This window comes from Postia placenta (assembly GCF_002117355.1).
Source record: "Postia placenta MAD-698-R-SB12 unplaced genomic scaffold POSPLAscaffold_13, whole genome shotgun sequence".
Taxonomy (NCBI): Eukaryota; Fungi; Basidiomycota; class Agaricomycetes; order Polyporales; family Adustoporiaceae; genus Rhodonia; species Rhodonia placenta.
The window spans coordinates 183,752-196,498 of NW_020169844.1; the positions used below are offsets into that span (position 1 = coordinate 183,752).

The 12,747-nt window shown below is 56.8% G+C and overlaps 6 protein-coding genes across 6 annotated transcripts; 4 read left to right on the top strand and 2 right to left on the bottom strand.

Moving 5' to 3' along the window:
* Positions 1–243: 243 nt before the first annotated feature.
* POSPLADRAFT_1048973 (hypothetical protein) lies at positions 244–1,452 on the top strand (the record flags this gene model as incomplete). Its single annotated transcript, XM_024479638.1, has 6 exons — positions 244–342; positions 416–523; positions 756–851; positions 925–1,068; positions 1,143–1,254; positions 1,316–1,452. 6 exons carry the CDS (start codon positions 244–246, stop codon positions 1,450–1,452), a joined length of 696 nt encoding a protein of 231 aa, XP_024335569.1.
* Positions 1,453–1,706: 254 nt separating this feature from the next.
* Positions 1,707–2,392, top strand: POSPLADRAFT_1041130 (hypothetical protein). Its single transcript, XM_024477848.1, has one exon. It carries the CDS (start codon positions 1,981–1,983, stop codon positions 2,314–2,316), a length of 336 nt encoding a protein of 111 aa, XP_024335570.1. The 5' UTR covers positions 1,707–1,980; the 3' UTR covers positions 2,317–2,392.
* Positions 2,393–3,601: 1,209 nt separating this feature from the next.
* POSPLADRAFT_1041133 (hypothetical protein) lies at positions 3,602–4,380 on the top strand. Its single transcript, XM_024477849.1, has 2 exons — positions 3,602–3,646; positions 3,697–4,380. The coding sequence occupies exon 2, from the start codon at positions 3,741–3,743 to the stop codon at positions 4,308–4,310; it is 570 nt and encodes a 189-aa protein (XP_024335571.1). The 5' UTR covers positions 3,602–3,646; positions 3,697–3,740; the 3' UTR covers positions 4,311–4,380.
* On the bottom strand, positions 4,355–5,862 carry POSPLADRAFT_1151653 (hypothetical protein; the record flags this gene model as incomplete). Its single annotated transcript, XM_024486561.1, has 6 exons — positions 4,355–4,942; positions 5,068–5,074; positions 5,122–5,252; positions 5,309–5,398; positions 5,458–5,655; positions 5,707–5,862. 6 exons carry the CDS (start codon positions 5,860–5,862, stop codon positions 4,355–4,357), a joined length of 1,170 nt encoding a protein of 389 aa, XP_024335572.1.
* A 394-nt stretch (positions 5,863–6,256) lies between these two features.
* POSPLADRAFT_1048977 (hypothetical protein) lies at positions 6,257–7,726 on the bottom strand (the record flags this gene model as incomplete). The annotated part of the gene is made up of 8 exons (XM_024479639.1): positions 6,257–6,430; positions 6,487–6,573; positions 6,626–6,772; positions 6,821–6,895; positions 6,948–7,116; positions 7,181–7,395; positions 7,450–7,588; positions 7,641–7,726. 8 exons carry the CDS (start codon positions 7,724–7,726, stop codon positions 6,257–6,259), a joined length of 1,092 nt encoding a protein of 363 aa, XP_024335573.1.
* Positions 7,727–9,643: 1,917 nt separating this feature from the next.
* POSPLADRAFT_1075722 (hypothetical protein) lies at positions 9,644–12,544 on the top strand (the record flags this gene model as incomplete). The annotated part of the gene is made up of 5 exons (XM_024482844.1): positions 9,644–9,878; positions 9,982–10,174; positions 10,261–10,823; positions 10,878–11,532; positions 11,595–12,544. The coding sequence occupies 5 exons, from the start codon at positions 9,644–9,646 to the stop codon at positions 12,250–12,252; spliced, it is 2,304 nt and encodes a 767-aa protein (XP_024335574.1). The 3' UTR covers positions 12,253–12,544.
* Positions 12,545–12,747: the final 203 nt, after the last annotated feature.

Here is a 12,747-nt window from a genome sequence, read left to right on the forward strand (position 1 = left end):
AAAGGGGGCAAACACGGGTGGCGGCCGCAGGCCTCAGCTAAGACACGACACGCGCCCGAATACGTACATCATCACGTGCGCGTATTGCGCCTAAGGCGCGCAACGCGCCAGTCGACGCGCCGACTCGCCTCTCTCGCCCAGTGAACTTGGCAAGAACCTAGCAATATGACTGAGACGATAGAGTGGACTTTGCCGTTCCTTGAGCCAACGCACAGCCCGGCTGACCATCGCTATGTGCTCATCATGCTGAATCAACCTTTCTCGTATCCACTACTCAAGCGCCTTTGGAACGGATGCTCCTGGCGATATTGCGCGGATGGCGGCGCGAATAAACTGCATGATGTTCTCAGGGAAATACGGCAGGCGGGGGAGGCCGAGGACGCGAGAGGCATGTGAGTGCGACGCACGTTTGCAGCCCGGACATCCCCACCCAGCTGCCTGTCTCGCCAGGTATCTTCCTGACCTGATCAAGGGTGACCTGGACTCGCTGCGAAGCGATGTGCGGGAATATTACACGTCCAAAGTGAGCGCACTCAGATATCGCAGGCACATCCCCTTTGCCGGTGTTGCGCTCGGGTGCGCAGCCGTCCGCCACTTCCGCGACAAAGTCATTGTCACGCTATCCCATATTGTGCTGCCTTCGACCCCATGGAATGTATACCCCAGCACAGATGTTATGCGCGCAACAATGCACTAATCCGATGTTCATCATAACCATCTATCTGTCCACGAACTTGGTATTGAAATTGCCACAGAACATCACAGTCGTGGAGGATCACGACCAGTACTCCACCGATCTCATGAAGTGTATATCCGCACTAGCAGAGAAGGAGAAGGCCGAGGGAATGGAGGTACGCCCATCCAGTCTTCCCTGCCTTCTCTCCTGCAGCTCACAGGTGGCCGGCTGGTCGTCACCATAAACAGGACTCTGACCTCGTCATATTGGGCGGGCTCTCGGGGCGGCTCGACCAGACAGTCCACACGCTGTCGTTTCTGCACAAGCTCCGGAAGAGCAAAAGGCGGGTGTTCGCGATAACAGACGACAGCGTAGCATGGGTCCTTCCAGAGGTATGTGCCAGATCGACGTGCAGATTTATTCGTTGGCTCAGAAGAGCTGTTGCTTCCCTGCGTCTGTTGCCCAGGGTGAGCACCGAATACACATCAATCATGACATGCTGGGGCCTACGTGCGGCCTGCTACCCCTCGGCGTCGACTCCACCATCCTCTCAACGACAGGTCTCAGATGGAACCTCAGTACGTACTCTCGCCCACTATTTCGGTTTGGGGGTGCTGACGCACTGTGGCGTGTTTGCAGCCGACACGGAGTCGTCCTTCGACGGCCTCGTCTCCACGTCAAATCACCTTGTGCCTGAAGAGGAGTTTGTCTGGGTGAAGACGAGCAGGCCAATCTGGTGGACCGCCGAGTTGCGGGCGTCGGGGCTGGCGGAGTGACTGAATCAATCACACATGCTCGCGCCTTGGAGTAGCAGGTCACTTACGCATCCTGGGTGATGCCGCGCTGCGACACCTAAAATGAAAGAACACCTTCTATGCTGGTTTGGCCATTAGCCCTAGACGGTCCGATCGTGGTCGATACTTTTCCGATTGTGATATACACAGATTTAATTTTGTCGCTGATACTGCTTGACATATCGGGTTCATAAACGTCAGCGGCACGCCCGTACGTTTTCGTTGTCCTTGCGACCCTCATCCCCGCATTTCGGTGAGTAGAGGTTCCGCGCTGCCAACGAGCATATACAGTACACCCCTTTGCTTCCGCGAACCTGTTCTGCGCCGGAACGATGTATGGATGCAGACCAGATTTTCGGAATGGTACTGCAGCCAGCTTGCATTTGCAACAGATACCCGCCTGATTCCTGACTCTGTGACTAACTTCGTGTCAGTGCTACGGCACCTGTACCCCGACCTTCTGAATCCATCCCACGCACGTATCCTCTCGCTCTCGTCGGGAATTCAAACATGGCAGAGCCCCCTTCCAATTTTCCCGAGATAACCGTCCTCTACTTCGCCGGCGCCTCCACCGCAACGGGACTCACGAGCGAACAAGTGCCGCTCCCTGCTACTCGTCCTGATACCCACACCAGCATGTTCGTCGCGGACCCGCCGTCTCGCATCCGGTTCCCACTATCAGCGCTGGCCGCGCTCCTCGCCGCGCGGCACCCGAGCACAGGCCTCGCCGACGTGCTCGCGCACAGCTCCTGGGCGGTGAACGAGGAGATGGTGGACGACCCGGAGAAGGTCTTTTTGAGCGGGGGAGAGGAAGTCGCGGTCATCTGTCCCGTATCGGGTGGGTGACCGCCTGCGGCGACTCGAGTGCCTGTTGCTTGCTGCCGGTGAATCTGAATCGTAGACCCTGCTTCCGTAACTTGGATATTCTGCCGCCTCAGCTAAATTGAAGCCCAGTGCCTTCTCGGCGTGTGTAAATGCGGTGCGCACAATCTCCGCCTCGCCTCCGTCGCAGCTCTCATTCCTCGGCGTTCCCTCAGATTCCTCAGCTTGTATTAGGTCGGCGGTGTTCTTAAGGCCTAGTCCCACCTGCAATGCGATAGATTGCGCCCGCTATGATGATTGTATCTCTAAGCTGCTTTGAATCGAAGGACGTATGAAGGCGACACAAACTCCTAAAGGGGATTTTGCATCAAACTATATCCAAAAGCCATGCCAACGTGCGCGCAGGAGGCGCAGTACAACAAGACCGGCGAGCTCGACATGACGACGGATGAGCGTGAAGCCAAGGCCCTGATTGCTTGGCAGGGATCGTCCTCAGTCGCGCCGTGCATATGACCTCAGAAAGGCCGGCTGCTGGCTGGCTTGCTGGGAGCGAGGTTCAGTAGAGTTGCCACTGTCGGGCTCATGTCGGGCAGAGCTCATCAGAGCGTTGTCTTCCGTTGACAGGATTGCCGCCGGCAGAGTGCCGTGTGTGATGGTTAGAATGCCTTCGGTCTATAAGCGTCGCCCAACGTTTGGCACGTTCAGTTCGCCGGGTGTCCATCTGCGTGCGGCAGCCATAAGAATAGCACTGGGGCTCAGTTATAAGTGGAACGGCGCCACTGCGCTGCGCGAACGTGCCAACGCTTGGCTTCCCTTGGCCTCGCCTCCCTTATATTCTCCCATGTTCTGCGGCGCATACGCCCACACGTTTTCACTCGTTTAGTTCTCCTTCATGGGGCCCCAGCAATGCTGCTGCTAGCTGAGTTTATCGTCTGGGTTGTCGGCGTCGCCGCCCTTGTCTACTACTTCCTGTCCATAAATGCCCCAGTGCGTCGTAAGCGCGCTCAGACTCTTGCACTGTCCACGCAGGATGCACCGACGGCGCTCATAAAGCCCAAGAAGAGTGCATGGAGGGCGTACAGGCTGACTACGACAACATTCCTGATCATTGAGGTCAACGATGCATTCGGCGAACATCCATACATGTATGCGAAGATCGTGCCGGCCGCGGACACCATCCTACTATTGGACACGGGCTGTGGAGGGGCGACTTTCGACCGCGACGTCGACATCACGAACCTACGCGAGTTCGTTGAGACGGTGGGTGTGGAAGACAACGGCGGCAGGCCGCTGAATGAGGGCGGCCGGATGCGCTATATCGTAGTCCTCAGCCATTGCCACTATGATCACATATGTGCGTCCTCCCAAACATAAGATGCCCTACTCAAACTCACTGGGGCATAGTGGGCGTTGAACTCTTTGCGCACGACTCACCAATTCTCGAGTCCATGCACTCGCCCTCCTTTGTCTCCGAGAAGAACCTCCCCGCCCACTCCCTCTGCAAAAGCCTTGGCCTCCGCACTCCCTCCTTCACACCAACGCTGGTCCCCCACAATCACCCCATCCTTTCCGCCTCTGATATGCCCCTCAGCGTGAGGGTCCTGCATACGCCCGGCCACACGCCCGACGAGCTCGCACTCTGGGACGCAGGCGAGCAGATGCTCTACGTCGGCGACACGCTCTACGAGTTCGAGCCGATCATGTTCCCGAACGAGGGCGACATCCGGTCATGGCTATCGAGCGTCGACGAACTCATCGCGGTCGTGATGGCGTCGTGCACGCCAGCGGAGGTGCTGATCAACTGCGGGCACCGGACGGCGATGCGCCCGGCGCTGGATATCTTGCATTCGGCGAAGCAGTTCATGATGGATGTGCTGCTCGGGAAGGAGAAGGCGAGGAGACGGACAGTGAAGAGAGGTGTCGAGTTTGTGGAGTACATGCAGGCTGGGGGTCGATATCGTATGCAATGTCCAGAGCGACTGGTCGAGGAGGCGAGGAGCGTTGTACGAATGGACTGATAGACGACATGTGTATTCTTGGACAGGCAAGCGCAGACGGCGGGTCATAGCGCGTCATTTGATGATCCACTCGTCTTCGTCTGACCGCCTTTGAGCATGTCTCGTTCCAGCTGTGCGAGGAAAGCATCTGCAGGATCGATTGGTGAGGGCGGCGGTGGCAGCTCTTTCTTCTTTCCTTTGGGTTTCGTCAATTGTACTTCCAGAACAGCAAAAGGATCCACGACTGCGCCGGCAGGTGTGCCGTTCCAAGGCCTCGCCTCGCTTTCTTCTGCTTTGGCAGACGATGCTGAGGAGGAAACAGGGTCTGCTACCTTTCTCCGCTTTGCATTCAGCATCTTTCGCCGCTCCTCCAGCTCTCGCTTGCGCTTCTCAAGCGCCCGGCTCTTCGTCGCGACGGGTCCTGCGCTCTCCTCTCCAGGCCCATGCATGCCCTCCACCTCACCTGGCCGCACATCTTCAGCGCCGGTCTCCTGCCGTGTCTTCTCCGTCTCCTCGCGAGCAAGCCGGAGCTCCTCCATCTGTTTCCTGCGGGTCTCATCGTCTCCAGAGAACTGGTAAAACCCGGCGCCCTTAGCCCGGACCTCCTGCGAGGCGTCGTAGTGGACGTTGAGCGGGTTGTTCTCCTCGGCGAACTCTGTTTCAATGGCAGCGACGCGGTCTGCAGACGGCTCGTACACAGGAAAATGGTTCACGGGGTTATCTAAAGGACAATTATAAGCAGTCGCACCGCGTTCGCACAATGAGACATACATATCACAAATGGACTGTAAGCAAATAGGTGGTGAACATCAGTAGATGTATGCGTCGGAACCAAAGTGTCACGTACTCGATGTCCTCTTCCTTTTCCCCCTCTGGCTGAGGCATAAGATGGCGGGGGATCTCTGAACGCCGCCCAGTTCGCATCCGGCCAAACTCGTCTTCGTATTCGACGATAGGATCGTCCTTGCAAGAGCAGATAGGTCAGGGATCGTAATGAAGTTCGTGCGTCAAGTACGGACCTCCTCGCCCCCAGGTAGTTTAGGAACAGTCAACGATTCGTCGACGTCATCACTGTCCGACTCATAATGATCGATGGCCTTGGAGTCGAACTGCAGGGGAAGCTAGGCGTCAGAGCGCACCACGCAGCGCACCGGCAGCAGACACATACGTCGACCAGCAGAGCTTCTAACTGCTTCTCGCTCAGCCCGCCGCTCTTGCCCTTCTGCAACTTCTCGTACATCTTGGCTTTGCGTTCGAGGACGGCGCGGGCGGCATCCAGCGTCGGCTTGCTGATCTCCTCGAGCTCGATGTCTCGCGCCGCGCGGTTTTTGACACCCGTATTCTGTCTCGCCCATATCGTGGGTTTCTACACAGGATCATAAGTTGACGGCCTCATCCAAAGTGCTTGTGAACACACCTTGTCAGGCCTCTTCACGCCACCAACGAGGGCGGTTGCCCTACCCGCGGCCTTTTCCTTTGCAAAGTCTTCCTCTTTCTTCGATAGCTCGGCCTTGAGGTCGAAGAAAGAGCTGGCACTGACACCTGCAGCCTTTGCCTTGTTCTTGGGCGCCATGGCGGTCAAGGTCGAAGTTGAGCAGGCGCACAATGTGAAGACGCCTGATCACGTGCAGAAATAAGCAGGGACAAATACAGTTTCACCGCCAACTCAACATCTGGACAGACAAAGTGATCCGTGGAAGACGATCAAGGGAGCGATTGCTGATCACGCTAAAATGATCAAGATGTTTTTGACTTGAACGATCGAGAGGACAAAGTATATTATACAAGCATGACGTTTTTCGATCAGGTGAGAGATGGAGGGATCGGGGGAGCAAGATCGTTGCAGATGGATGACCCAACGTGCAGCCATAATGGTGGGGATGTAGTACAGTCCAGTCGTGTCAGACTTGTTTTACAAATCTAGGAGAGACGGCTTAGAACGATCTGCGAAAACAAATTTGACGTACTCACGTTGCGTCCAGTTGTTTGATCTGCGGAAGTGCAAGAATGACCTTCCTGCGATAGTGTACACCTTCTGTCTTCTGTACCGGGTTACCTTCGAGATATACAGTTTCGAGAGAGGAGATGGGCTTCAGCTGAGAGCCAAGGTCTTCGAGAGTAGAGATTTTATTGTCGTTAATCTGGGCGAAAGCATGAATGAAAGATGACGACAGAACGGTACCACATGAAGACCTACCCATAACTCTTCGAGCGATGATAGATGGGAGATGCCCTCCAGCTTCTTCACAAAATTGTTGCCGATGTCTACTGTCCGGAGCTTATTCTGGAAGGCGTAACCGTCAGAAGGACTCCGTTATTCTAATCGGTCCGCTTACATTGTGTTCCAGCCCTTCTAGCCGCTCGATGCCATTGTGGCTCAAGTAGATTTCTTCTAGGCTTTCCAAGTGATCCAGCCCTTCCAGCTTGGTTATTCGATTTGACTGAATGGACAAGATCTTGAGACGCTTGAGCGCGTCCAGATTCTGTGCGTGGTGAGCAGTCGTGACGTTTCCGGAGATAGGGTGACATACCTCCAGTCGTGTGATCTTGTTCTTGCCCAGCCAGAGCTCCTCCAGATTCACAAGCGCGTCTAGGCCCTCTATTTTCTACCACGGCAAGGATGAGTGAGCAGGCACCTGACGTGGGACGAGTGCCTACTCGTAAACGGTTGCCGCCAAGCTCAAGGCTGCGCAACGTCGCACCGACGCCATCCAACCCCGAGATATGCGAGATCTTGTTCTGCACAAAGAAGATCGTCTTCAGAGAGTGCAAGTGGTCCAGTGTTTCCGGGACGTGTCGCAAGAGGTTGAACGAGAGGTCCAGAACGCTGTTTCATGACGCGGACCCACATCAATCGCGTCCACTCACAAGAGCTGAGGGCGGCTGCTCACGAGAGCTTGCTGAGGGTCGTCAGGGACTCGTCGACTCGCTTGATCTTGTTGTCGTACAAGTCCAGCTCCTCTAAGCCCTCCAGGGCCTTCATAACCTCCGGGTCCAGGACGGAGAGGTAGTTCTGCCGTAGGCATAGCTTCTTGAGATGCGCGCCGAAGCGCTGCAGGCCGAGCCTGCTGATAGAGTTCAGGCGGGAATGGATGAGCTCTATCTCCTACAGACATCACATGTACAGTAGGACACGAGAACGACCCCGAAATGCACGTACCTCCGTGTCATCCGGCAGATCCTCGAGGATCTCCGAGTCGTCTACACTCGCTTCCTCCTCTTCGCCGTCCTCCTCTCCACTCGTGTCTGCGTCCCCAGCTGTGGGGATTTGTACTGTGGCTACCCGCGCTGTTTTGCCTCTGCGAGAAGGTTCAGTGCACAAAACGCGCATGAAAGGATTGCAGATCATACGGCGGAGGCGATTTCGTCAACTCAGTAGTAGCCTCATCTTCGTTTGCCTGAGACGAGGATGTAGGGGCAGCCTCTGTTTCTGGCATCGTGGTCGTCCAGTAGTAGTTGGTCGTCGGGTGCTCACAAAGATACGCTGACTCGAGCGTTCGGTCTCTCGAGTCGTAGTCCAGCCACCGCGGGCCATCAGCTATCCCTCGGCAGTCGCCGCTCCCAATCCGGCAAGTGTGGCAAGGGTGTCGCGACTCTGTAGGATTTCGCTCCTTTCCATGAACAGTAAGTCATTAAATCACAATTCGTGCTGGTCGAACAGGTTTGACCCCTGGCGTTAGTCATCTATGACATATAGCGATCTCACAGCATACTTGACACCAAGAATGAGCGGTGCCCGCATGGTTGATGCCCGGTTGTCAGCAGTGTATACAAGCACCAAACTGGCTTATGGCTTGAGGTTCAGGTGCTTTGACCCGCCACCAGGTAAGACTACAACGCGACTGTCCATGCAATTTTACGGCCAACGGGAACGCTTTGAACAGTAGTCGGCGCTTCCACTTACATTCTCTCGATCGAGTCTCCATGATCACGGCGTCTGGGGCCGATCCCGGCGATTCCGCACAGGAAGGTGCTCGGAGCCGCGCGATTATCCTCACCATGCCCTCACGAGCTCTTGAGTGGAAGTGAACGCCGATTCTTAGTCTGCAGCCACCTCGCGGGTATATGCAAGGCTATGCAGCCTGCGGGCGCGCGCATATACAGCGATGTTTCTAGACGCGGGGACCTGCCCAGTCACCAGTCACTTGCCGTACATGGGGATAGTTGCCATAGGTGGACGCCTCAGCATAGCCATGGGGCCGGTGTTCAATTGACCCTATTAATCATTCACAGGTGCGTGGCAGCACTCCGCATGCCAAATGGCGGTACTCACGCTTTGAGACCACCGCAGGGATAAGCACCGTTCAACTCAGCCCGCATTGTTGGTCATATCCAGCCTCCCAAAAGAGGGGCCGGAACTGTCCCGCCTCTACGATTACTTACACGCACACGGTGGCTGGTATGCAGCTGCGATTCGGATGACTCCTTAGACGTCTTAGTGTCGCCATCGTGCCTGGTGGAGGATCAGCCGATGCACTCCCAGCGAATCGCCGACGCCGCCCAAAAGAAGCAGCTTAACCGCCGCTTAGTGTAGTACTTGTGCATATCTCGCAACGCAAGGCCCGCTAACATCCAGCTCACATCCAGCAAGACGGCCACAACATATGCGACCGTCGTTGATCGAGGTTGCGGACTGGTTTGTGGGACCTCCTGACGATCGCGAGAAGCGATCTATGATCGGAGCTTGATCTTCGCACACTCTGTTAGCCCCGAATCTGGTGTATGTCTGAAACGGCTCTGCTCGTGCAAGCGTGCAAGCGAGAGGGCGGTGGCTTTGCCGGCCTTGGATTGAAGAGTAGGGTTCGGTACACGAGTCAGGTGGATTATTCGGGAGAAGCTGTGTGACGGAGGTCGCGGCAGGAAGCCGAGGAGTCACGGAGCTTGGCGGGATCTCACAGGAATGCATTGGTTGTAAAATAGAGTGCCACGCAGCACGACCGAGGTAGACGGTCCGCAGCTGGCTGAGGGTGCGCAGATGACGTGGCGGCTGCGAGAGGGAGGGAAAAGCAGATAGAGAGGAAGGCGAGAAAATAGACTTTTGGTGTCGATGATCGAGCAAAGCGATGCCGGACTGAATTTGGTGCGGTCCGATGACCTGGAGTTGATTCGTGTTGACTGCCTCCCCGTGTCGCCACAGCGGTCAGGCCCCTGTGTGCTCCTCCTCTTCTCTTCCACAACATCCTCCGAGCCCAGCACCGTCTGCCCCCGCCATCCCCTCCTGTCTCCCCAACCCCCATCTTCTCCCTTCGTGTCCTCTACTTTACTTTCTCTCTCTCCTACTCGCGACGCGCCCCGCATCGTACACGTATTTCTACGTCTCGCTCGCATAGTCCTACACCTATCTTATCCCTGCTATGAGCTTTCTTGCCTCGCCACGAGGCTACGATTCTCTAGCACGTTCAGACCTCGCTCTCCCCGCCATTCACCCGTCCAACTCCCGCCTTCCTATGCAGCCTCTGTCCGCGTTCGACAGCGTGCCCGTGCACCTCCCTCCACTCGCGCCTGCTGCGCCCGCCACCGCGCCTGACGCCCCCCAGCCGGCCGATCGTTCGACGACCGCGTTGCCGAAGCTGGGGCAGACTCGTTGTTGTACGTCACTCCCCATTCCGTCCGAGTGATCGTTCGTCGATCGCCCCTGGATTGTTCCGCTCCCGCTGCCGGTCGACGCTGACCCCCCGTCCTTTATTCGCAGACTGGAGCTTGCTCACGCCCGACTTGCACTTCCTGTACCTCGACCCCGTGCTCGCGCATCATCTGCAGGACCAAGCTGAGCTCCTAGTGAACAAGTCTCTGCTGGATTTCGTACACCCGGACGAGCAAGCATCCGCGAAGCTTGACCTGGGCAGTGTTTTGGAGAGTCGCACACTGCATGGGAGCGTCACTCGGTACGTGCATACACGTTCACTACACGCGTTCGCTTCGTTGCATCATGCGTGGCCTTGAAATGGTGCGTTGACGTAACACTCTTCAGCGTTCGTTACTCCCGCCTGTCGCGTGTCCGCAAGGTGCTCGGATACCAAGGTCCGGCACAGGAATGGCCAGACGCCGACAAGGTGGCTGTTGATGACAATTACATGGCCATTGACATAGTCATCAATTGGGCCTCCGATGGGTTGGTGTTATGCTTCATGCATGCGGTGGTAGACCTCTCGCCGCACGACAATGATGAACATCACAAAACGCCTTGGACTAACTGGTGCGGCACGCCCTTTATGAGCATGGATCAGGTTCAGCTCCTGCATTCACGGCTCTTGTCTGCCGTGCCGCAGCCGCTCTCTATGTCCAGGGTCTTCCAAATATTACTCAACCAGCCTGAGAGGTCCTTGTGCATGAGTTGGCCTCCCGATCAGCCGGAACCAGGAGGCCCAATATCAAAGGACTTCGCAAAGTTGGCTCAGGACGTTCAAATAAGCAGCGGCAGCGCCAGTGGGACTGATGCGAAGACTAGTTGTACGCGACGGTACAAAGCCCACCAGACTATGAACTTCGGCGTCGAGAACGCAAAGGAAGTCGAGAGCATTTTCATCCCCCACGGTTTGTCATCGTCCCTCTAAACTGGATGACGCATGCTTATTGCCACCGCTTCAGGCTCCATAATTTTCGCCTGCCACAAGGTGCATCCCAGCACCCGAGAGCTGAACCCCAACGAAGCGGCGACTCATAGCTCGCATTACTACCCGCCACCGGGCAATCACCCTTATCCCGATCAGGCTCACTCATACAGTCTTCCGCCAGTTCCCGCGCCTTCTCAGTATCATAATTCTTTCCCGCCGCCGCCGCACCATTCTGCTCACTACTCTTCCGGCAGCAACTGGCCCCCTCATCCAGAGTCTCCGGGCTCCCCGCCTCACTACCAACAATGGAATACAGCTCCGTCCGTCAGTAGTGTCCGTTCTTCAACTTACTCCGCTCCACCGCAGCAGCATCAATGGCCTTCGCAGCCGCCATCCTATCTGGACGCCAGCTCCGCTCCTCCTCCTCCATTGAACTCAGGACCTCAAGGCTCGCCTTATCCCCCTCCAAACAGCGGAAATGATGACCCGCCGCCTTCCCCTGGCAGCGACACTGTGCCTCCGTCACGGGTCATCCATAGGCGTGGCTCGAACACAAGGGACCAGTACGGCAATGGGGGAAGAAGCACAGGGAATCCCCCTGTCGGCGTCGCACGGTGCGCCAGCTGCAAGGCAACCCACAGCCCAGAGTGGAGGAAGGGCCCAAGTGGTAAAAAAGATCTTTGCAATGCGTCAGTATGACATGTGCTCCGTTGTCAATCTAGCTAACCCGTAATGCTTTCCCACCATCTAGATGCGGCCTTCGTTATGCTAGGTCCCGTGCGAAGAAGGAAGGGGGACCACCTCAGCAGTCACGCCGTCGCAAGGACAGAGTCTTCGATTCCTTGTCGAAGGAACCTTCGCCGTCGGGTTCTCCCGTGCCAGCCCCCTATTCAAACGTCCGAAGGGGCAGCTACTACGAGGATGGGTCCTTCCCCTCGACGTCGAACGGGTCGCCGGGCGAGCTGTACCCTCCCCCACCACGCTCGGGCCACCCTGGGTTCACCGGCACGCCGTCGCCATCGCCGCCGAATGGTGGCATGCACTACCCGTATCCCCATCCACCGCCTCACCACCAAAACGCCGACGGTCGGTCGCACTACGACGCGCACGGCGGCCAGTTCTATTCGGTTCCGCCACCGGCGCCGCCCCAGCAGGGCCTACCGCACCTTGCCGGCCACGAACATCCCCCGCGCCTCGAGCCCGTTACGCCTTATTCTGGACCGAACCAGTCCTCGCCTGGGGTGTCGCCCACGTCGCCCATCGGCGGATCGCCCATGAGTGGGAACCTCTCTATCGCCTCGTTCGAACGCGATAGGACTCATCGGGAACACGAACGGGAGGGCTTGCAGCCTACACCGGTGTCTGCTGAAACACGCCGCTCAGGAAGATCTGGCTATATGCGCGATTAAGTCTTAAAGCCGCCCCGCGGAATAGCGCTCAGGCTGTTCATTGTCTCGAAAGCGTCCCACGCAACTTATGATGGACTAATATTCTGTTCTCGCCTTGCCTATTGTTCGCAGGAGTGGTGATCGTGGTGACCGTACTTTCCGTTCGAACCCATGTCTTCCTTGAAGATATTTATCCGCTGTTTCCTTATCCTGTATCGGCTGTGGCGGCGGGGCGTATGGAACTGCCCGCGTCGCCGCGTTCCCCCTTCTATGTATTGTACCATAAATCGACCATAGATATTTGTCCGCGAGGACCTTGTGTACGCCGGGCCCGAGAGGAGGGTCGAGTGAACGATCGTGATCGTGCGCGCGACTATCAGCCCGATGGCAGCGTTACGACATGGGCTCGATTGCAGGCAATCGGCGATTCCTTATCGGAGGATAAGATAAGTCAGTTCTGCGTTCCCGCGGCAATTCTTCGGCATCGGTAATACCAATACCGCCTCGACCTCTACC